At 42.7% G+C, this 23585-nt stretch overlaps 1 protein-coding gene across 1 annotated transcript in view; it reads left to right on the forward strand.

The window, feature by feature from the left end:
• Window positions 1–11798: 11798 nt before the first annotated feature.
• ITGA2 (integrin subunit alpha 2) overlaps window positions 11799–23585 on the forward strand; it is a 104675-nt gene continuing 92888 nt past the window's right edge. Inside the window, exon 1 of the mRNA XM_024740322.1 lies at window positions 11799–11976. Coding sequence (XP_024596090.1) covers window positions 11919–11976 — 58 coding nt within the window. The 5' untranslated portion in view covers window positions 11799–11918. The remainder of the gene's footprint in view (window positions 11977–23585) is intronic.

A 23585-nucleotide genomic window follows, 5' to 3' on the forward strand; every position in this document is an offset into this window, starting at 1 on the left:
ATACTTTATTGCTAAATAATGCTACCCATCATCTGAGCCTTCAGCAAGTCATAGTAGTAACATCAAAGGTCACTGATCACAGATCACAACAAACATAATAATAATGAAAAGTTTGAAATATTGTGGGAATTACCAAGATGTGACGCAGAGACATGAAGTGAGCAAATGCTGTTGGAAAAATAGCGTCGATAGACTCACTCGGCACGGGGTTGCCACAAACCTTCAATTTGTCAAAAACGCAAACCTGTGAAGTGCAGTAAAGAGAAACGCGATGAAATGAGATCTGCCTGTAATATACCAAGCATTTGTGTGTAACCCTTGGGTTCTCAGGCATGAGAGCAGTTATAGAGGCATACAGTAAATGGATTGGAGTTTTACAATAAGATTTCTCTGAATCAAGTCCTGTTGAGAGATGTGTAGGACCCCCAGACCTAAATCTTTCCTCTGATCTTCTGTGGGTCACTAGAATGTAGATCTCACAGATATCAATCAGCAGCAAGACTGTCCTCATTTTCCTTTGCTCCTCTTACTAGGAAGATGGTCCAGACTGCATAGTATGGTGCCCAGGTCATAGTTGGCTGTTTCTGCTTTTGATATTGATCATTTGGATATGCTTGGTGGTGTTAGCGGGGAGGAGGGTGCTCTTCCCCTCTACCCTCTTGGGTTCACAGCCTGGGCCCCTGTGAATCTGACTGTCAAAAGATAGAATAACAAGAAAAGAAAAAGCCAAAATTTATTAACATGTGCATGGAACATATATATGGGAAACTCAGCGATGAGTAATTCAAAGGTGTTGGTTTGCAAACTGGTCCCTTGCCATTTAGGAAGGCGAGGAGAGACCGAAGAAAGAGGCAGGCCGCTTCAGATTGGTAGGTGGCAGATTTAAAAAGCAAGGGAACTTCCATTCAAGGCTTGTCTTGGGCCCCTGCAAGATGAGTAGAAATGCACAGTCACCTGCCAGGATCATCAAAGTTTACATAGAGGCCTTAAAGAGGTTCAGTCACATACACAGTCTAGTTGGTCTCAACAGCACATTAGTCTCTCAAAGCTGTATCCCTGAAGGGGCTCCTAGTGTGGGTAAGTGGGTGGAACACACATTCCCAGGACAGGGGATGAGGTGAGGAGCTTCCAGTTGCCTGTCCAGCTTGAGGGTCAACCACTGGTCACATCTGCTAGATGACCTTCTCCAACAGGAGGGGTGGTTAGAACTTGGGGTTTATATAGCATCTTAACAAAGCACAATAATTTTGTAGAGAAATGACAAGACAAAGGAAAAGTAGTTTAGGCTTTTATGGGTTGCAAACCGTGGAAAGGTAAATATACAGGGAAACGAAAGAAAAGGGCTGGTTAATAAGGCTTGTCATATAGGTTTCTCTGGTGCCCTCTCTTGGTTGGTAAGTCTAGAGCTATCTCTGGTGATTAAGAATTGTCCTGCACTTCCTGGTAGAGAGGAGAAAGCAGGGTCTTTCTTCAGTCTGTTTATTCTCAATTGCTTTGGGCTCAAAATAACCTTTATGTCAAAGTGGCATGCTCTGTGGTGACTCTGAACCACTTCTGTGGCTTCTGATTTGTAGTCAGTCCCTCCTCTTGGTTCATAATCCAGTCTGTGTTTGCTGAAATGAGGAAGCTATCTACCACACCACTTGTGGTATAACTTAGCCAAAATATAGCACTATCTTTTACTCTATTCCTAGTATGATACTACCGTTTACCCTTCTCTCTGTAATCCTTTTAATATGTTCCCCCCACCCCCTGCTCTGGGATTTAGAGCTGACACCTTGCTTTACTCAAATTAATATCTCCCCCTGAAAAACCCCTTGTTTCTTGGATTAATATTTCACACCTGATTTATGTCCCAGGGATAGTTCCTCCCCTGGATGTGTGGGTCTGTAAGATTAGCCCTCCAGACTCTGGATCCTCAAGTTAGCTTGCCTCCTGTGAGTACATCCTCCTCGCCCTCCAACCCCACACACAAATATGCACACATGTGGGAGCACACACTCACATGCATACACACACACTCCTACACAAGAGTGTTGGTACTTTAAAAAAATTTTTAATATTATTTAAAAGTTTATTCAAAATATAAATATGTGATGCCAAGACTTATCAAATCATATAACTTAAGTATGTACAGTTCACATGTCAATTCTACCTCAATGCAATTATTAAAGAAAAAACAAATATAACACTATTATAATTTTCTGCTTAAAAAAAAAAAAATATATATATATAAGTATATGGCAGGGGTTTGTGCTCGGGTTGGAGATGAGATTTAGTCATATGTGTCATGTGGAATTAGGTAGTTGGGGAAGGAGAAGGCGGAGAATGGAAAAGAACAGAAGCCAAGATTCAAGGAAGTATGATGGAAAAACTGCTGAGCCAGACTCAGAAACAAAGCCAAGGATCAGGAGGAAATAGCGTTTCTGGATATAATGTGGTAATTTGTCTGAATGCTTTGAAACTCAGCCTCCCAGGATGCAGATATGCACCCTGGGGGAGGGGGAAGGAAGTATGGCCACAGGTATATCTGACTGGCTCTGGGTATCACACTGGAGCAAAAGAAAGCCTTTTGGGGAATCCCTCTAAGAAACTGTCAGATTGAGAGGAGGTTGCAGCCTCCTCATTTTTAGGCAGATTCATAAGCCAGTGTGGCAGCATGAAGTCTGAAGTTATCACAAGAGGGAAAATGGAAAGAGATCTACACACACTTGGTGGTTGAGGAGAGAACCACTCTCAAGCTGTAGGGGCCAACAGCAGTCGCAACTGATCTCCGAGCACAGGTGTGTAAGTCACAGCCCAGGGACTCAAGAAGGGCCCTATACGGTGAGAGGAGGACATCTGGGTATTTGCATGAATGGGATCGCATTTGTACTCAGAGACTGGCAGCTGACAAATTTCAGTTTACAACCTCTTTGTACATGTCACGGGTGGCAACTCTAAGAAGAAAAGGAATGGCCTTACCCTAGTGTAGCATGTGTAAATGTGTTGTTCTAAGGGCTTGAAAAATGTTAAATCCCCTCAACTTTAAGCCTTGAACCATCTGCACTGACCTTCAGATTTAGAGGTTTTCAATGGTATAAACCACCTCTCATGTAACTATACCTTTATAAAGGTTCATACTGAATCTAAAGAAAATGGGCCTAAATGTTCTTTCATTGAACTGAATGGCATACACCAGACTGAACTTCCGTATCCTCTGCTCATATGCTTCATATAATTTCAGCTAGAGCAAGACTCTAAGGATAATATTTGGGAATGAGATTTCAAGCTCACTGAGGACAGGCAGTTAACATTTTGGTCCTCACCACAGTACTGAGCCCATTACTTTGTGCATGGTAGGTGCTAAATAAATGTTAAGTGAATGCGTAAAAGTTATTGCAAGATTCTCAACTTAATTCAAGTGAAAGATCATGTTAGAAACTATAAGAATTTATAAGAAAGAGAGAAAGTCTGGAAAAGAATTATACAAGAAACTTAGAGGCAAATATTACAAGACCATGAAATGGACCAAAGTTTGTGAGGCAGGAATGTAGCTGTTGCTTTCTCACATAGCATAATAAGGGATGTAGAAACAGAAAAGATTTAGATTAGATGATTAAGACTGAGATTCCTGGCAAAATTTAAGTTCAAAATCTTTTGAGGCTCTCCCATCTTCACTGTTTTCATTCTTTTGATGTGTAAACAAAATTCACTGGCCTGCCAGTCAGATGAATCCTAATGGCAAAATTGGCTCTGTTTGACTTTTTGATGTTAAACATTTGAAATTCATTTCCATCCAAAAGGATTGACTCCAATCCAAATGGGACAATCAAAGTTATCTTATCTTCAAATAAGATAGGAGTTAATGTCACTCATAGGATGCATTAAAAGTTAAATTGCCAAATGGTTGAGAAAGGAGGGGTCTTGGTTTCAGAAAAGAATAAAAGCTACCTAAAGAATCAAAGATTGGCAGAGGACTTTAAGAAAAAAGATATCGTGAATGGTTTATGAGTGTGTCAAACTAAAGAAGACCGCGTATTGAGTTAAACTTAGGTCTCATAGAATCAGGACTAGAGATAGGCCATGGAAAGCTAAAGGTACTTGCTGGGTGAAGTTACAGGACACTGGAAATGATGAGTAATTAAAGAGGAAGTCAGTCTACAGAGAGGAGAATGGAGTAGGTACACACAGGAAGGCAAAGCCAAGAACTCACACAATCCCTAAAAGTTATAGAATGAACTGTGTTCTTGCCTTCCCAGTCTCCACTTTAGGTCCCTAAGACCAGGCTGTAATTCATGTCTTTGGGTTCTCTGAAATTTCCTCATGTCCATTCACTTAACTATTCTTTGACTTAGACCAAGTAAGATTGATTTCTTCCCCTCTGAAAAACAGCTGATTTCTAACTGAAACATAACTAAGTTTTCCCGAGAAAGCAGAACAGCAGAGAGCCATACAGCTGGCTGGATCCATCATATGACGCATTTCTTTAAAAGAATCTAAAGTATATATGAATAATGTTTCCCCTTCATCGAGCTTTTCCTAAGTTCTAAGAGATAAACTTAACTCCTTTTCTCTGGTTTCCCTTAATAAATTAAGACGTTAGTCCTTAGTTGAGCAAATGTACAAACCTTTATTGTGCATCAGCTCTATGCCAAGCCCTGTTTTAGGGACCATGAGTAAAAGAAGTTAATGAGACGTATTCACTGTCCTCAAGGATTTCCCATTGGAGAAACACATATGCCTTAAAGGTAAGCTAGTTCTAAGCATAGAAACCTACTCAAACCAGATTAAAAGAAAAAGAAAAAATATTAGGAGGATACTGGGGCATTTCATGGAAATAAAGTTTGGAAGGGCAGGCAGATCTCACAAATGACTGGAAACAGAAAATAGAAAGAGGTAATAACTAAAGCAATCGCTCGCTTCCCACTCCCTCTCTCCCTAGCGCATGTGTGCTTCAGTTTCTAGGCCTTTCACCTCTGCATCTCTGTTTTCTATGAATAGCTACAGACTGGCTTTTTCTATACTCATTAAAGAAAATGGTTGCCCCGGGTGAGCATGAATTCTAGTGCATGTAGTCAGCAAAGTCTCTAGAATCTATACCCTGAATACAAATCCCTGGGAGACAGTCTGATCGATCAGCTGGGGTCAGGTGTCTACCCGTATCACTAGGAGGCAGGGTGATGTGAGTCAGTGACTTCTGGAGGAGTCACGGCAACCTCAGAATGACCTACAGGCAGAGCCGGCCCTTTGTGCATCTGGCACACGTATGAAGACAGATACGGACAATCTAAAATGTGTAGGTATATTGATAAGTGCAGAGAACTGAGAAACATAGAAGTATTTTACTTTTGCTTATTTGTTTTGTTTGTTTTTTAGTTGAAATGTCTCTTACTTTTGGACATTATGCAACTCAACCAGCACCTGGACACCCATGGTGAGTCAAACTCAGTGGATTCTGAATGTCACTCAGACTTGTCATGGATTTACTGGGTGACATTTGAGGAGCCACTGGTTACTTCATTTCAAAATTTTCAGGACTTACACAGAATTTCACATTCATTGCCTTTTTCAGGTCTAGGGAGAGGAATATCAAACTGTTAGGGAATTCATTTCAATTTAGTAACTATTTTTAGGAACTTATTTGCCAGGTATAGGAGTAGACTCTTGTGATATAAACATATATTTAAGAGATCTAGCATTTAAGTGCGAAGGTGGAGTATACACATGTAACTAAATTCAAGTCACACCATAATACATACAAAAGAAAGATTTTATTTTTAAACTGTGGGAGATGGGAGCCAAGAAAGAATAATTCATTATGAATAAAGGAGATGGAAAGGCTGGGCAGCTAATACACAATTCTATTGGAGCCTTGAAGTAGAATTTTAAGAAATGCAGAAAAGGGAGAAAACTATTCCAGGTGGAAAAAATAGCTAAAATTAGCAAAGAAGGGAGAGGTCAGCCAGTGAATGGGTGAATTTGCCCTAAGTGTAGGGAGGAACCATGAGATATGGCAGAGGCAGGTTGGGGTTCAAGTGGGAGCTTAAACGCTAAGGTACTTGAACTTTTTCTGGTAGACGTCCAAAGATTTTCAGCAGACAAATCCTGCATTTTAGAAAGAAAACTGTGATGATGGTATAAAAAGTGGTTTGGAAACAGGGATGGAGAAAGCACAGAGAGACGATTTAAGAGACTGTCTCGTGGTACAAGATCAAAAGGGCTTTAAAGAGAGTAGCAATGGAACAGAAGGTAGGAGATGACATCGATAACCAGGGTAGAGGGTAAAGAGAGAATCGATACACTGCGGTGGCCGGGAGGCCTGGTGGTAGCTCTGAGGACAAAAACCAGAGGTTTGTGGTTTAAGTGAATGTATACATGGAAATGAGATAAGCAGAGAAGAGCCTGATATGAAGATAAAAAGAGATCAGAAGGGAATGCTGGGAAAAACTCATCTAAGCCTCCTCCCCCAGAACTCCTGCCTAGAGCTGAAGGGAGGAATAGAGTTCTTAGCTGTTCTCAGAATGTGGTCCCTGGGTGTCTAAAGACTTTTTTTTTTTTTTTGCAGTACACGGGCCTCTCACTTTTGCGGCCTCTCCCGTTGCGGAGCACAGGCTCCGGACGCGCAGGCTCAGCGACCATGGCTCACGGGCCCAGCCGCTCCGCGGGATGTGGGATCTTCCCGAATCGGGGCACGAACCCGTGTCCCCTGCATCGGCAGGCTGACTCTCATCCACTGCGCCACCAGGGAAGCCCTAAAGACCCTTTTAAGTGATCAGTAGGTCAAAACTACTTTTATAATAATACTGAGACATTAGTTGCATTTTTCACTGTTTTCATGTTTGCCCTGATGGTGCAATGGGATGGTGCCCTGATCTTGCATTGCAAGAACAATGATCAGTAAGAGTAATCGTTGCATTCTTCAACCCTGAGCACTAGCAGAGAGAGAGAAAGAGGGTGAGAGGGAAAAGAGAGAGTTGGGGAGGAAGAGGGAGGGAGGGAGGAAGAGGAAGAGAAGGGAAGGGGAGGAGGGAGGAGAGAAGAAGGAAGGAAGGAAGAATGGAAGGAGAAGGAAGGAAGGAAGGAACGGAGGGAGGGAGGGAGGGAAGGAAGGCTAGTTTTACTTGAGAATGTCCTTGACAAAACCGTAAAAATTATTACTTTCATTAAATCTTGACTCGAGTACATGTCTTATATTTTGCATGAGGAAATCGGGTGGTACATACAAAGCACTTCTGCTGTGCACTGAAGTTGAACGGTGGTCTCAGGAATGCACATGGAACACCAGTTTTACTTGAAAGAGCAACTGGTAGACAAACTATGATTATCCAGACTTGGGTATTTCACAGACATTTCTCAAAAATGAACAAAGTGGGCCTTTCATTTCAAGTGAAACAACCAATAGTCTATTTTGCCAATGATAAAATTCAAGCTTTCAAATGAAAATGAGAAGTTTGGAAAATGTGTATCTGCCAGCATGAGCTCGACAGCTTTCCGATATGTAAAGGCTTTTCTCATGAGATAGGTGGCGATATGAGTTTTTTGATATCGTGTAATGAGATGTATCAACAAAGAGCTGCATCACTCCATGAACTAGTGTTTTCCGAATGAACAATGCAAGCCACAATGAGACAAAATCTTGCATGAGATCTAGTCAAAATACTCAACGGACCAATGAAGTTTAGTGCACCAGGTGCTGGAGGAGGTCACCGAGAGGATAACTGTGAGCTGGACCAAGGCAATTTCACAGGCTTTCCCCGCCCCCCAGTACCTTCTATCCACTGTTCCCACAGCAGGAGTCACTCCAAGCCTTGAGAGAGTAATGTTACTGAGACCATCTGAACTGTACATGTGACTGAATGCTATTAAGGCCTCTATATAAACTCATCATCTTGCAGGAGGGCACAGAGATCCACTCATCTTACCCAAGACAAGCCTCATATGCAAGTTCCCTTGCTTATTAAAACTGCCACCTACCAATCTGTAGTGGCCTGCCTCTTTCTTGGGTCTCACCTTGCCCTCCGTGTGCTGACTGTACGGGCATGCCCAGCTGAAGGATCAATGTTCCTATTCAGTCTTAACCAGCTCAGCTTGAACTAGATGCAGCTGACTCCACGTGGAGTCCTTCTAAATTTAGCATAAGTGTTCCTTATACAAGAAAGTCTTCCAAGATCCTCCAGGTCTGAGTCAGATGGCCCCCTTTGTGGCCCTAAGCTACTCTCTGCCTGTATCCATTAGAAGTTATCCTGCGGCTGGTGGTTTATTTCCCCGTCTCCCCCACTAGATTATACTCTCTCTGTGAAGGGCCAATTTCGAATTTCACCCAGGGTACTTCCCAGGTGGCAAACCAGCACTAGGGTAGGAAAAGTTCATTGATATGGCTTCCTGTTTCACACTGCAACTGTTACCAAACCAGGTGCATCTTGTCAGACCCATGGCAAGCCAAAAGGCTGAGACACAGAGGTTTGCAGCACAGTGAGGGTTTATTTGCAAGGCAGCCAAGTGAGGAGATGGGAGAGCAAATCTCAAGTCCACATCCCTGAAGGCAAGGGGCTGGGGCTATTTATGGGATAATGAATAAAGAAGCAGGGTGGTCTGAAGCATGGGGAGTGTGGAGAGCATGGGGAAACGTGATTGGAAAAAGGTGTGGTAATCGTTGTTCTGCACAAGCATAAAGAAGCTACAGGCCTCTGCACCTTCCAAAGGCCACCCAGGACACTTGCCCAGTTGAAGGAGCAGTGGTCCTATCCAGTCTCAACCAGCTCAGCTCAGACTGGACACAGCAGACTCTAAGTTTCTAGAAAACAACTCACTGGGGCAAACATCTTATGATTTAGGCTATGTGCAGCTTGGAGGGCATGCAAGTCTTAAAAAGACTTTGATGAGTGAAGGCAGGTGAAATGGATTTAACCCACAGTTTCACAACTAGTCTTTTAAAAACACCACTTGTTGAATCTTGGTGCAGTATCAGAGGAATAGCCACAAGTATGTTCTATTTTTCCAGCTATAAATCTGTGCAATGACAGAGTAATTCATATAATTTCACCAAAACTACGTATCTACAGTGATTGACTGCAGAAGCAGATAAGAGAATCCAAGTGTTTATCTTTTAAGCCAGATATTAAAAAGTTTGGCAAAAATGTAAAACAATGTCATTTTCTCGTGAATTCTTTTATTTTGGGAAATAGAGTTATTTTTCATAAAATGTATTATTTATGTTAACATGTAATAGTTTTATTGTTTTTTAAGATTAATTAACACATAAATATTGAAAAATTTATCCATTTCAATTTCTTCCATGGTAAACATTGATAGAAACAATTCACATATACAAAAGTTCTTTGGGATCTTCGATATTTTTTTCCAGCTCTATAGAGGGCGTAGTTGACAGTTAAAATATGTACATATTTAAAATGGACAGATTAAGTTTTGATATACATATACATTGTGAAATGATAACCACAACCAAGCTTATTAACATATTCATCACCTCATAATATTTACTTTTCCTGTGTGTGTGGTAAGAACACTTAAGATCTATTCTCTTAGCAAATTTCAAGCATATGAGACAGTATTATTAACTATAGGCACCATGAGGTACATTAGATCTCCAGAACTTAGTCATGTTCTAACTGAAAGTTTGTACCATTTGACCAACATCACCCCATATTCCCCACACCCCAGCTCCTTGTAACCACCATTCTACTCTCTGTACAATATGTTGGCTTTTTAAGGTTGCACATGTAAGTGAGATCATACAGTATTTGTCTTTATCTGGCTCATTTTACTTAGCATAATGTCTTTTAGATTCATCTATGTCACTGCAAAGGGCAGAATTTCCTTCTTTTTATGGCTGAATAATATTCCATCATATATATAATCACATTTTTTTATATTCATTCATCCGAGGGATCCTGAGACCAAAGAGTTTGAGAAGCCCTCCCTCAATCTTATTTCCAGCTCAGAATGTGGTGTCCAGAAAAATTACACTTAGGCAGGATATTTCCTAGGAAGTTTAAGGCAGAAGTTCTCAAACTGTTTTGTGTCAGGAACCCTTTACACTCTTAAAAAGTTAATGTGGGGCAGGAGTTGGCTCTTGTTTCTTGAAATTTGACATTGTTGCCTGCTCTGGAAAAATGTAGCTCCTGATTTATCCTGTACCTCATGCCAGGATGTTAATTTGTCTGGTTCTGAGCACAAAAGCGAAGAAGGGTGCATTTTCCTCTCCAGCGCTCTGAGACAAAGCACAGATTCCTGTCTCACATGAAGGGAACTCTCCTGCCTCCCAAACAAGGGTCTGTTCCAAACACTTACTCACATTTCAGTGAGTCAGAAGGAAACAGACAGATATTCATCTCCCTGAAACCTGGCTGACTTCCTGCAAGAAGTCTGTGAGGAGAGCCACGATTGGGTGTCAGGGTTAGTGAGCGGCCACCTACAAATTCTCAGGTGTTATATGGAGTCTTAGTCAGCAGGTGAGTACCATCGACAGCACAGAAAAAAAATGCCTTCAGGTGTTTGTCAGGATTAGTAAGTAGCAAGTGACGGATAAGAAAACAGGAAACAACCAGGGGCCATAGATTTTGGTTTCAAATGTATTGAGTTTATAGTCATGATTTATAAGCAGTAGCATCTGTGAGACTCCAGCCCTAGCTATGGTAAAGGGGAGCATTTGATTTTTACCAGTTAAGTCCTTCCCATCTTGAACCACTTTGCTTCCTAGTGGCAGTATGCCAGTATGCCAGTATGCCAGTATCCCATCCTCCTGATAGTACCTGCTCCATAAAGATTTGGAATGGTGATAATAATAATGATTAGATCAGCAAATCCTTAAGTTTAGTTTATTAAAACTTTTGATTACTTCATAAAAGTAGTCACTGGAAGGATTCTGGTTTCAACAATGTGCTGGGAATTTGTGGGTGAACTTTCGGAGGAAAAATCAGATTTAGAGAAAAGTGAATATTCTATTTCTTAGGTTGGGAAGTAAAAATCTCAGAAGTGGTTATGGAATGTTCTCTTTCCAGATCTGAGCCTGAAATAATGGAAGAAAATGCTCACGATGTAATGTAGACAAACAGAAAGAATCACGAGTTCATACGGGGGTTCTCACTCTTCTGTGTGTCTTGAAGTAAATCGCTTAAAGTTGGCAATCAAATCAGCTCCTTATTTGGAGAGGAAGGTATGAGGATTTATAACACACACACACACACACACACACACACACACACACACACACACACACACACGGCGCTCTTGCAGCAGCTCTTGCTTAAACATCATTTCGGGATAATCATAACTTGTGGGCAGATCTTCTTTCCTGTCGAGTTAGTTTCTAACCTGGTCATTGTGCGCTTATTTTTGTCCGTTTTTCCACCCACTTGGGAAAGGCAGAGAAGGCATGCACCGCGCAGCCCCTGAGAACTGTGGCTGAGGCTCACGTCTCCCCCCAGCCCTCCCACCCCTGCCAGGAGCCGGGAGCCGGAAGGCCTGCACGACGGCCGGGGCCGCTCGGGGACCCCGGGTCCCCCGCGGGCCAGCGTCAGGCTATCAGGGGTGCGGTAGTAGACCGGCGAGCTTTCGCCCGTCTGCTGCGCCCGGCAGGAAAAGCCGCCAGGGGCGAGGTTCCCACCCCCACCACTTCCTGGATCCCTGGGCTGGGAGGGTGTGCGGGGGTGGAGGTGAGGTCTGCGGGGGTGTGGAGGAGCCCAGGTGCAGCTCTCCGGGCGGCGGGGCGGGGCTGGGGCGGGGCCGGGGCAGGTCGGGTGTTTGCTGAGGCGAAGGGGCGGGCCTTGGCGCCCCGGGAGCTGCCCGGCAACTTTTTCCTGCTCACACCCGGGCGCGGGAGAGAAGACCTCGGTACGGCTCCTGGGGAGTCTCCGGGTCCTTGGGTCCCCGTGCAAACCCAGAGCAGCTCCACTGCCCGGGGCGGCGGGCTCAGGATGCGGCCAGGACGGACAGGCGGCACACTGCTGCGGCTGGTGTTAGTGCTCAATCAAGGTAAGCGACGGGTTTGCTCCGCATGAGTTGCAGGAGGAACTTGCGTGGGTCCCGGGGGCGAAAGAGAGGAGTTCTGCGCCAGCGAGGCACAGGTGGCGCGCGTCTCTGCTCTGATTCCACGTGGACCCAGGCGCCTAGCCATCCCAGCAGGATGGAGAGAGACTCCCCATTCACGCTCTCCCTCGCCTGGTGTCCCCATAAGGCACGGCTCACCCTGTCTGTAAAGCACCTTTCAAAGTCAGCTCGATACGCGCTTCGCTCTTAGGCACACACGCACGCGCACACATGCATGGGGGAGTAAAGATTAGTGGAGCGCCTGGAGATCCAGAATCCTGCTGCTGGGCTCAGACAGGTGCCCTGCCAGACCCGGACCCGGAGGTTCTGTGCGTCCCGGGAATCCGGTCCTGGGAGACAGCCTGCCCCTCAGGGCGATGCCTGGTGGCTTTGCAGGAGCCTGGGAGCCCAATATGCTTATTTTTCAACCCCAGGGTGTGAATAATGTCCCTATTTCTTCAGGACGCAGCACGGATGTTTCTTCCCTTAGGGGACGTAGGAAAACCAAGCGCCTCTTCAATATTTGGCAGAGGGGAATTCTTCACGCTCTTCTGCCTTCTTCTTACTGTTGTAACGTCGTCTGTTTGACGGATATAAACTTAGGCCAGGAAAAGTTCTTTTCCGCTTTCTGAATCGTAGGCGCCGCAACGAGAGATTTACCCGCAGCTGCAGCTCCAACGGCAGGGCGTTGAGAGCCGGGCCCACCCGTCGCGTGACTCCTTTTGCACGAAGTGGGGAAATGAAGCTGGGGGTACCCAGCTGCGGCGCAACCACAGTCCATCAAGAGTACTTTCCCCAGGGGACTTCCCTGGCGGTCCAGTGGAGGGAGCGCGGGTTCGATCCCTAGTCGAGGAGCTAAGATCACGCGTGCTGCCAGGTGCGGTCAAAAAAAAAAGGCTCCTTTCTCCAGACCATTTTCCAGAGCCTCGTGTGTGCTTACTTCAAGAACTTTAGTTTACTTTTGGGGTTAGGTGGGGTGGGGGGAGTCGCATTTGTATATAATAGTTTGAATAGCTATCAAAGCAAAACAAACAAAAAAAGTGGTCTCTGATTTTCAAGTGTTTTACCAAGAGGAGAAATCTTTCTTAGATTGCCCTCTTTTGAGGCATTTAACCAGTTGTTATCATGAAAGAATTCTAATGCAGAAGACCCTGTAGCATTTTCTCCAGGTGAGAGAAAGAGAAATAACACGACCCCAGCGGAGAATAGGCATCGTTAGTTTTCCTGTCTAACCCTGGGTCTGGTGCTTCACAGATATTCTCTCCTGGGACCCCAAGAGTGTTTTGAGGGGCCATCAACCCTAACTTAGGGGTTTCAGAGAAAGTTGGATTCACCTTGAGAATCAGTTCCTGGACACCACCACCTTCCCAAGAGCTAATGGACATTTCAATGCAAGCCTTTCATCACTCTTTAATTACCCATTATTAACAGAAGCTATGGAAATATAACATCATTTTCTTATCTTTGAAGTGTTGAGGCTTGTTCTTTAAACAGCAGCGAGAAATACTTCAGAGGAATGTAGTGCCGCAAGGCATGAAGTCAGGTCCAGAGACTTTACCTGGAGTTGGTTAACAAGCGCAACTCGCTGCAAGCCAGCAGAGGTGATTTAAAATGACATCTGTCCAAATAGTTTGTATATTTCCTCCTTCTTCCTGCTCCAGATATTTACATACTCAAGGAACAGGTTTTCTCTTAATTCGGGGTAATCATAATAAAACTTCGTCATTTGTTATCTGAACCCAAGTTCCCAGGGAAACAGCATCATTTTTTGATACCATGAATATCCAAGATTAAAATGAATAATTGAAAGCTCTAGGTTTGTGACAGCTGCAGTTTTTTATGGCATGACCCTATCTGTATAAAATGTTGAGTACTCATCATTACTAAACAGACACACATGTAGTTGCTTATAAGTTATATCCATATATATTTGTGTAATATAAATACCAAAAATTAAAATGTAAAAGGCGCATATGTGTATGCGTTTCTACATCTAGCACACACCAACCACTGTAGAAACTTAAAACCATCAAATCTCACTTTAACACGTAGATTCAAATTCGCTTTCTGTAAACATTCTCACAGGTATTTAAGAAAAAGCAGTGCTCATGGTTTGGTTTCATGTTTATCACTTTTCATTGATCATTCCTTGGTTTAAGTGCTTGCAATCATTGAAATGGTAGCTGGCAGGTTGAGGATGGAAAAGAAAGACCATAAGAGGCCTGGATAATCCATAAACTGAGTAATAGGTCTATAGGGAAAAGGGAAATGTGATTTTAAAATGCACGACATCACTTGCAACTGTCTAGTGTGTTGCTTGGCTAAGGATAATCCTTGCCTAGCCTCATCTCTTGTTATCTCTGGTACCCTGCCCGGATCACCCCCTATTTTCAGATCCCTAATTTCCCCTCAGGCGGTAAATATTCTAATTTCCCTCTTAGTAAGCAGGTCCTCCTTTAGTGTGTAATCTGGCAGCTGTTTCCTCCTGAAGCACCCTCCACCCCTGGCTTCTGTTCTCCCTGTTTGTCTCCTATTTTCCTGGCTCTCCTTTCGTAGTCTCCTTCCCAGGCTCAGCTGTTTGGCCCAGTGCTTGTTGGTGTTTGCAGAGTTCCATGCTGGATCCTCCTCTTCATTTTACCAGCTCCCTCTGGGCCTGCTCCCCGCTCAAGTCAGCATCTCCAGCCAGACTCCTCTCCTGAGTTCCAGATCAGTGTTTCCATCTGTTAGCAAATATCTCCACCTGGATGCCCTATATGCATGTCCAACTCCACATGTCCCCAACTGAAGTAGATATCCGTCCTCTGAAATTTTTTCCTGCATTGTCTATTATTGTTTAATGGCAGCATTATCCTGCAAACATGGAAACCAGGGATCTCTTCCCTTGTCTGCAACCTCACAAACTGTCTCTAACTTCTGTCTGCTCTCCCCAACTCATGTATGTGCCTTCTGCTACTGCCCAGTTCAGGCCCTTGCTTTTTTGTGTCTGGACTCCCACTGTCTTTAAGCTGGTTCTCCTGTGTTTGTCTCTTATCTCTCCACTCCATTCTCTGCTTTGTCACCAATGGTATCTTTCTAAACACTTATCTGTATCCAATCACTCCTTTGCATCAAACGTTTGGTGGCTTCCCATCTCACATGGTGCACAGTCCAAATTTTGTGACATGTCAGAAAAAGTCCTTCGCCATCTGGCCGCAGCCTGCCTGTTCAGCTTCTTCTCTACCACACTCCCCTGTGCACACTTACACACAAGCACACACACTGCACATACGCGCACTCACAATACACACACCCCAGAGCCATGTACACGCACCTATACACACCCTTCTGTGTTCTGACTGCACCTGATCATCCCACATTTGGTGTTAGAATATTTTCCAGACTATTTTCTTGGCCTTCACTGCCTTGATGCTTTTTCCCTTTTTTTTTCTCATCCCTTTGCAACTCACCATTGTCCTATGTTAAAAGAGACAACCCCAAGTAAAACTATAAAGTAGGGAAGTTTTTATAACAAAAAGGGAAGTTTGAAGTAATCTCTCATTTCTGGGACCCAGCCTCAACGACCTCTCTCATCTCAGCCCCTCAACCACCTTAGACCACCAGCTGATATGGTAACTCCCCTCCCCCATGGCTCTCCAGCTACACCGGCCCAACCTCGACTAAGCTTTTCTTTCCTACATATTGGTTCACAAGCCACTGTTTTGATTCACATTCATAGATTGGGGCTCTGGATTCAGTATTTAAAAACAATTACTCATACATTTCTGTTGTGCAGCCAGGTTTGGAAGTAATTGCTTAAATATTAGCACTGCACCTTCTCTTTCCTAGCAAATTAAAATTCCAGAATTGCCTGTACCACCTTGTTTTGTGATGACCACCAAGTCAGGTGTATTTCACCACCAAGAGTCAGAGAATGCGTCAGTTCAAGTGACTTCCTTCTAAAGTATGTGATGACTGCTCCTTTCTTAGTGTGCTGAAAGCCATGGGAGTATAAAAAGGGAAAAGCCTGTTAATGCAAAGAGATGAGCTGCTCATGGTGGAATTTTAGACATTCAGCAAAATAAAGGCCATTCAGTCTGTGTGTTGAAAATAAAGAGTTTCAGGAAGAATAGGAAAGATATTTGGGACCGAAAGTGTCATCTTGACATCATGTAAATGTTGCCACTAAAGTCACTATCAGCCCTGTTTAACTCGGGACATTACAGAAAGATCGAGCACAGCATAAGAGAAAGAACTATGGGAAACTGTTACTCCAGTCAACAAGTCAAAGATGTGGAGGGTGTGTGTATGCGTGTGTGCTTTTGTATCTTATGGTAACTAATGATTTACCTGGAGGAACACACAGAATAATGACTCTTAAAGAGAAGAATCTTGATACCACAAATCCCGAGACAACAATAGGTCCTCTGTGAAAGTGACCCCTGTGATTCTCCCTTCTGATGATACATAGGTGTTTTGTTGCTCTGGATTCAGTGAATTCCAGAAAACTAGTTTTTGATCATATCTTTATGCAACACTTGCTTTATGTAAGGCAACGTGCTGGATCCAGTGTAGAACCACTGGAAACTTGAAATGTGGTCCAGAGAGGTTGCAGTCCATTTGGAAACAAGTCCACACATGAGGGAAAGACATTGTCTCAGTCCCTGGGGGTTGCCTAACCAATTTCATACCCTACCATCCTCCTTTCTGACAGAAGCCCAAGTACTGGGTTAACCCCTCCTCTGCTCCTCTGCACAGCTTGGAGATCCAGGGAATGTTGAAGGGTAATTGGACTGAGCCAGTGCTGGTGGTCCCAGATCTCTCGCCAGTGTCTGATTTAGACATGGGCATATAATGGAATTTTGACCAATGAGATATGGAGTGAGATCCGCTCAGGGCCTTTGGGGAAAGAATTTTTCATTCCTAAGGGAGATGCTAGTTAATAAACATACTGTCAGGTCTAGATGTAAATCTTGGAGCAGCTATAGCCATCTTGCAACCATGATGTCAGGAGTAGCTTGGAGATAAAGCCAGGACACTGGCCTAGTGGAAAGAGAGGAAGAAGAGGGTCCTTGATATTGTCTTTTATTGATAGTTACTGAAATTTCAAGCCATCATACATCTTGGTGTCTTGAAAAATTTCCGTGTAATTTAAAACTTGTTATGTTCTTGTTATGTTGTTGTGTTGTCTATGCCTATAACATAAAGATGTAATGTAAGTTTCTATAACATAATAGGTGTTATATGGTCTCATGCAGTTAATTGCTGAATGAATGATGCAGAGCTAGATGTTGAGTTCAGAGGATGGAGAAATCTCACTGTGACATGTTTAAGTATCAGACCTCTAGAGAGGCCGTCCTGGGGGCAGGAAATAATTGTTACCATTCAGATCTACTGTGAAGGGCCTTAGAGATCAAAGTTCAGTTCTTTGTAAATGACTCTAAGTGGTAATACGGTAATCACTAATAGGCCCCAAGTCTCCTAGTTCCTGGGGCCAGATGTTTTAGATACTTAAATAGGAAAGGAGAAGGCCATTATGCCCGGAACACATTACTCAAGGTATTCACAGAAAGTGAGAGAAAGTGAGTGAGTGCCCAACCGTGAAAGGCCTTGTAAACCCTGGAAAGGAGTATGGAGTTTATCTGGAGGACAGTGGGAAGGCTCTGAAGGTTGTTAAGGGACAGTGACATGCTCCGGTTGGCCCCTTGACAGATCACTCTGGCAGCAGGGGGCTGGTGAAGTGAATGGAAGCCAGACTGAAGGCACCAAGACCACTTAGGAAAGAACTGGGTCTAGGTTCGGTGTTAGAGATGGCGGTGGTTCAACTATACTCCAGTATTAAAAAAAAAAAAAAAAAAAAGATGGCAGTGGTTAAAAACCCAGATAGTGGCAGTAGGGAAAGATAGCTGAGGACAGATGTGAAAGGTATTAAGGAAGAATGGACAGGATTTGGTGATTGATTTACGAGGATGGCAGGGAGAGAGGGAGAAGGTTAAGACTGAGACCTGGGTTTCTGATGTAAACAACTCGGGGGGTGCCATTCACCAAGACAGGAGCGCTGAAGGACAGCAAGGCTAGAGGAAAAAGAGAGCAGGTCAGCTTGACAGGTTGAGTTTGAGACATCCACGTGAATATGTGTAGTTACTAGATGGTTATGTGTAGCGGTGTTAGGAACAGGAGTGAGAGCAATATGAGGGTAGAGATTTAGGAGTCGTGGGCATCTGGAGAGGGATTGAAGACATGATGTTGATGACTCAGATGAAGAGAGACTAGAGGATGACTTTGGCTGCAACCTGAGGAGCTACCTTAGAAGGTCGGGTGAGGAAGCGGAGATGCCAAGGGAGAGAGAAGACGCAGCTGGAGGAGGAAAGAGGACAGCGCAGACTGGGGCACCGTGGAAGTGTTTCGAGAAGGAAGAGTCGGTCCACAGGATCAAAGTCTTCACAGAAGTCAGGCAGGTCTGCCCTCCTGGGTGAGGGCAGTCTCTGCTGAGGAGAAGAAACAGAACCAGAGTGGAGCCAGCTGAGGAGTCAATGGGAGGTGAGGGATGGGGACAGTGCCAGGAACTTTGGCAGGAAGGCGGGAGCTGGAGGGATGAGGTAGGAGGGGCCACTTAAAAACAAACAAACAGCAAACACTGGAGAAACATGCATAAACATTATTGTGTTTTTTTTTTTTACTTCTGTCACGGTACTGCACGGTACTTGTAAGTTTTGAAATTTACATTGAGGCGTCCATATGTGGCAGGAGTCCATGACACGAGAGAAGCAAAGAGGAGAAAAGGGGCACGCGTGTCCATGGAAGGGATGCTGTCAGGGAGAAAGAAGAAGGAGGGGGGAAACTGGATGACCCACAAGAGCAGCAGCTCCAGACAGATTAGAAACCACAGGTGATTACGTGAAGGAAGTCGAAGCAGGTTCTGGGCTATGAAATGGAGAGGATATTAATTGATGAGAGAAAGGTGACGCTGACCAAGGCACACAGAGAGAAAACTCAAAACAATCTTTTCAGAAATCATAGTCCCATATAGCACAGAGAATTAGTTTTGTCTTTGAAAGGTTCTGGTCATAAAATATTAAAGCCTTTTATTCTGCATAACAATGGGTTTTTTTCAAGGCGTTTTAAACATTTCTATTTAATATAAATTAGAAAAGAAATTAATGTCTACTCTTAATTTTGTTAAAGTTATAATTAGTTCAAGGTACTGTCCAAGTGTTTTATCCAGTCTATGCCTGCTGACTCTTGTACACGTAAATTACATTTACTAACCAGTATAAACTCGAACTGCATATTTTTGTAATGTTTTCAGGTCCATTGAATATTGGAACTGTTCATAATTTTCAAATACACTTTTTCCTCCTTGGAGAGAATTGTCTGTTCTGTTGACCAAACAGTTCATAGAAACTGGGCAACTTTGTCAATGAAGATTCCTGCATTATTATTCCATGTTCTGAAAGGGTAACTGCAATTCTTCCTTTTATTAGTTTAAAGGGACTAGAGCAGTTTTTACTGCAGAAACCGTACGTAACTCCTGATCATTGAAAGGCTTTCTGTATAAAAATGAGGTTAATGTTTAAATGAGCAAAGGGGAAAAGAAAGAGTGATGGACACTGTATTGTCAGTGTAAGAGATTATTTCATTGTGTTCTGAAGAGCGTGTACAAAGCTATTGTGCCCCTGCATGCCTTGGACATTGGCAGTTGTCATTCTCCTGATTCGTTCGAAGGTGGCCTTTGTTTGTCTTTGTGTAGGCCTGATCTCATTTCCATGGATACCATGTAGAAATGCAGACTGAATGCAAGCTGGCTCTTGGCCAGTTCAGTAAGATAACTCTATTCCAAATTGTTTACCAGTTTCCTTCAGGTCCTTTAACCAAATAGCTTCTTGGACGCTTGTTAGAATATGGACAATGAACCTTCTGAATTGTATAACCTTTTTGTAACCATATTCTGAATACTAGTGCATAAAATAGATATTTCAGAGAAATTGACTTAGTTTTCTGTGTACTTATTGTTTGGGGGTGGGTGGGGAGGGAGGACATAGCCTTGGTAATTGGGATACTTTTATGTGATCTTTATTTTCCTTTCAGTATAAAAATGTAATAGCCCAGATTAAGTCTTAATGCAAAGTGGAAAGATGGTTAAATAATTTATGTAAATGTCATAGTGTTGTAGTTCTTTTCAGGCTGCTATAACAAAATTCCACAGACTGGATGGCTTATAAACAACAGAAGTGTATTTCTCACAGTTCTGGAGGCTGGGGAGTCTAAAATCAAGGCGCCAGCGTGGTCGCATTGTGGTGAGAGCCCTCTTCCTGGTTCATAGCTGGTGCCTTTTTGCTATGTCCTCATATGGTGGAAGGGGCTAGGGGTCTCTCTGGAGCCTGTTGTATGAGGCACTAATCCAATTCATGAGGGCAAAGCCTAAGCACCTCCCAAAGGCTCCCACCTCCTAATACCATCATCTTTGGGGGTTAGAATTTCACCATATGAAGTTTGACGGAACACAAACATTCAGACCATAGTATGTAGTAATTAAGAAGTCCCTTTTATTATTACAGTATTTAATTTTTGCCCCCAAGGAATCAGACTTTAACATATTAGTATCATTTTTTTTTTCTTGGCTATGCTTCCAGTGAAATATGACCTTAACCCTTTTAAACAGTATAGTCCCTTAGTCTCTTACCTTAATCTGTGTTCTCGCTTTTTAAAATACAGTTTAGCCCCCAACCCGTACTCTATACATCCTTTAAGTAAGTCTCAACTTCACCGAGGCTTATGCACCCCAGGAAGCCTTCCCAACCACTAATCCTAGTTGTCCTCCTCACGTGGACCCTTTCATAGCAGTTGTCACGTTCTACCTCAATGATATGTTTACTTGGCTCTAAATCCTGTAGATTGCAAACTCTGAGAAGACGGGGACCATGTCTTCCTCACTTGTGCCAAGTTGAGTTTTGTTGAATGAATGAAACATGTATGACAGCTATTGTAACCCAGGTTAAAGGCACACTTTCTGAATGAATGCCAAGCCCAAAACCTCCTAGTTCTTTACAACTCGTATATGCCAAAACGCTTCTATTTTCAGGTTTATCCAGATTTGCTAAAATATTCCTTTAGTTGATAAATTTTTTTTTTTTTTTTTTACTTCCTTGAGAGAGTTTGTTTGCTTTTGGAATATCTCTCCTTTGTCTTGAAATGTCTAACTAGGACAGCGCTATTGACAAGTAACAAGATGAATAAAAGAACTAGGACAATGCAGACATCTTTTTTTCCCTAAAAAACCCTTTCTTGTTCCCCTCTTCTGTCCTCATAAAGCAGTACCATAATTGTCTTCAGCTTGACTCTCTCTCCCACTGAATACATTTTTAAGATCACCTTTCATCCTATTTATCATTGTATTCTCAGGACCTATCATATAGTAAGCACCCAGAAAATGGTTGGTAAAAAAATTTTAAAATAAAATTTTGATAATATGAGGTATGTTCATCAAAGTACTAAACTTGATTAATACTTTCAGTTTATAGCTTTTCTTTATAAAGCAGAATATTTCAATATCCTTATAGAAAATGACATATACTAACATTCTCGTTAACAGAAAAAATATTTATATTTCTTCCTTTTGATGTTTGTAAGTGTGAATGTAAATTTTCATAGATATACTTGCCATTTATATGAAAATGACTCATTTACTTTTTTCACTTGGTATCTTTTGTATATACTTTTCCCTGTGGCCCTCATATTTATAACTTTACATTAATACATCCTGCCATGTCATGGTTAACTATTGTCCCATTGTTGTATATTTAGGTTGTTTCCTGTGGGGGTTTTTTTGCCCCTACTGCAAGTAATGTGGCTATAAATATCATTGTACAAGAAGCTTTTTCTTTCTTTTTTCCTTTTGGACAATTTCCAAAAGCAACATTACTGGATCAAAGATTATCTGTATTTTTTAGCTCCTGTTACATACTGAACACTGTGGTCATCAGTAATGTGTGATTTTTACCAATTTTACCAACATTAGATTTTAATTTACTTTTTGTAGGTTTTTTTTTAACTTCTTATAGATTGATGAGTGTAACCTGGTGCTTCATATTTATTTTAATTCTCATGCTTTATATTCATCAGGGTGCATTTCTAAGTTACAATTTTAAAATTCCTATCTTTTGAAAAATATACGTAGGGTAGGATATTCTAGAATTTAGGCCTAGAAGAAACCTCAAGAGATCATCTAGTAAATGCCTCATTTTTACAGTAACCAGCTTTTGAAATGACTAAAGCCCAGGACTCTAACCTGCAGTCCGTCATTTCAAGATAGCCTTCAGAATTTCCTGTGCAAATCTCTTTGACAAACTTCTCCTTGTCAGCTATTTCCCACAGATTGATCACAATCCATTTTCATTTGAGGAGTGGCAGTCCTCTGGTTAAGATTTCCATACTTCCGTGGGTCAGAACCTTTTAGGGGGAAAGAGAAGACATTCTGTTTGCCGGAGCACTTGACTTTGAGTCTCCAAATCTGGAGATTGTTCTGGTTAACTATTGCCATGTAACCAATCACCCTAAAACTTAGTGGCTTAAAATGATGCCCATCGTTTGTTATCTCTCCTGGTTTCTTGCATAGGACTTTGAGAAGAGCTCGGCTGGGCAGTTCTGGCTTGAGATCTCTCATGTAGTTACCTTCAGAGGGTAGGCAGCTCTCTCTCTTCACGTGGTCCCATCAAGGGGTTTCTTCAGCAAGGCACCCTCTGGGTGGCCTGATTTCTTGCAAGGCGACTCAGGGATTTAAAGGCAAGTGTCCCCCTCAAAACTGGAAGAAACTTGCACGGTCTTTTCTAACCTAGACTCAGAAATCATACAACTACATCTATTCATCAAAGAAATTACCAAGCCATACCTAGATTCTAGGGGAGGAGATTTACTCAGCTTCTTGATGGGAAGAATGTCAAGTAAGTCCCAGACATGTTTTAAAACCACCACAGTGACTTAGTCAACTTAATGGTGTTTACAAGACTGTTGCTTGTTTATATCATAGTTGTTCAACTTCGACATTATTGACATTTGGGGACTAGATAATTCTTTTGGGGGATGGAGCAGTGGCTGTGGCAGGAGGCGCTGTCCTTCGCACTTTAGGATGTTGAGCGACTTCACTGGCCTCCACCCACTAAATGCCAGTAGACACTCTCCTTCCCTGCGACAGCGTGACAACCAAAAATTTGTCCAGACATTACCAAAAGCCCCCTGAGGGACAAAATTGCTCCCAGTTGAGAAGCACTACATTAAACAAACATGTATTAAAATGTTCATGGCATCCTGAAAGGAACTCTAGCTCTGAAGAGTAAATTTTAATTTTAATGCCATTTTTCTGGCTGACTTGGCAGACTCTTCCCTACCTTGCTGGGTCATTGGGAGGATCAAATGGAATTATGAATGGAAAAGTATTTTGTGCACTGTAAAAGCGTATATAATGTTACTTTTCAAAATTCATATCCTTGGTATTCATCCATTTTTATCATCATTCATTATTTTAAGGGACCTCAATGGAGTGTCTGTCGGAGGGTAGTAGAGTGTCAGACATGGGAGGAACT

Source organism: Neophocaena asiaeorientalis, unplaced genomic scaffold (assembly GCF_003031525.2).
Source record: "Neophocaena asiaeorientalis asiaeorientalis breed wild unplaced genomic scaffold, Neophocaena_asiaeorientalis_V1.1 scaffold57, whole genome shotgun sequence".
Lineage (NCBI taxonomy): Eukaryota > Metazoa > Chordata > Mammalia > Artiodactyla > Phocoenidae > Neophocaena > Neophocaena asiaeorientalis.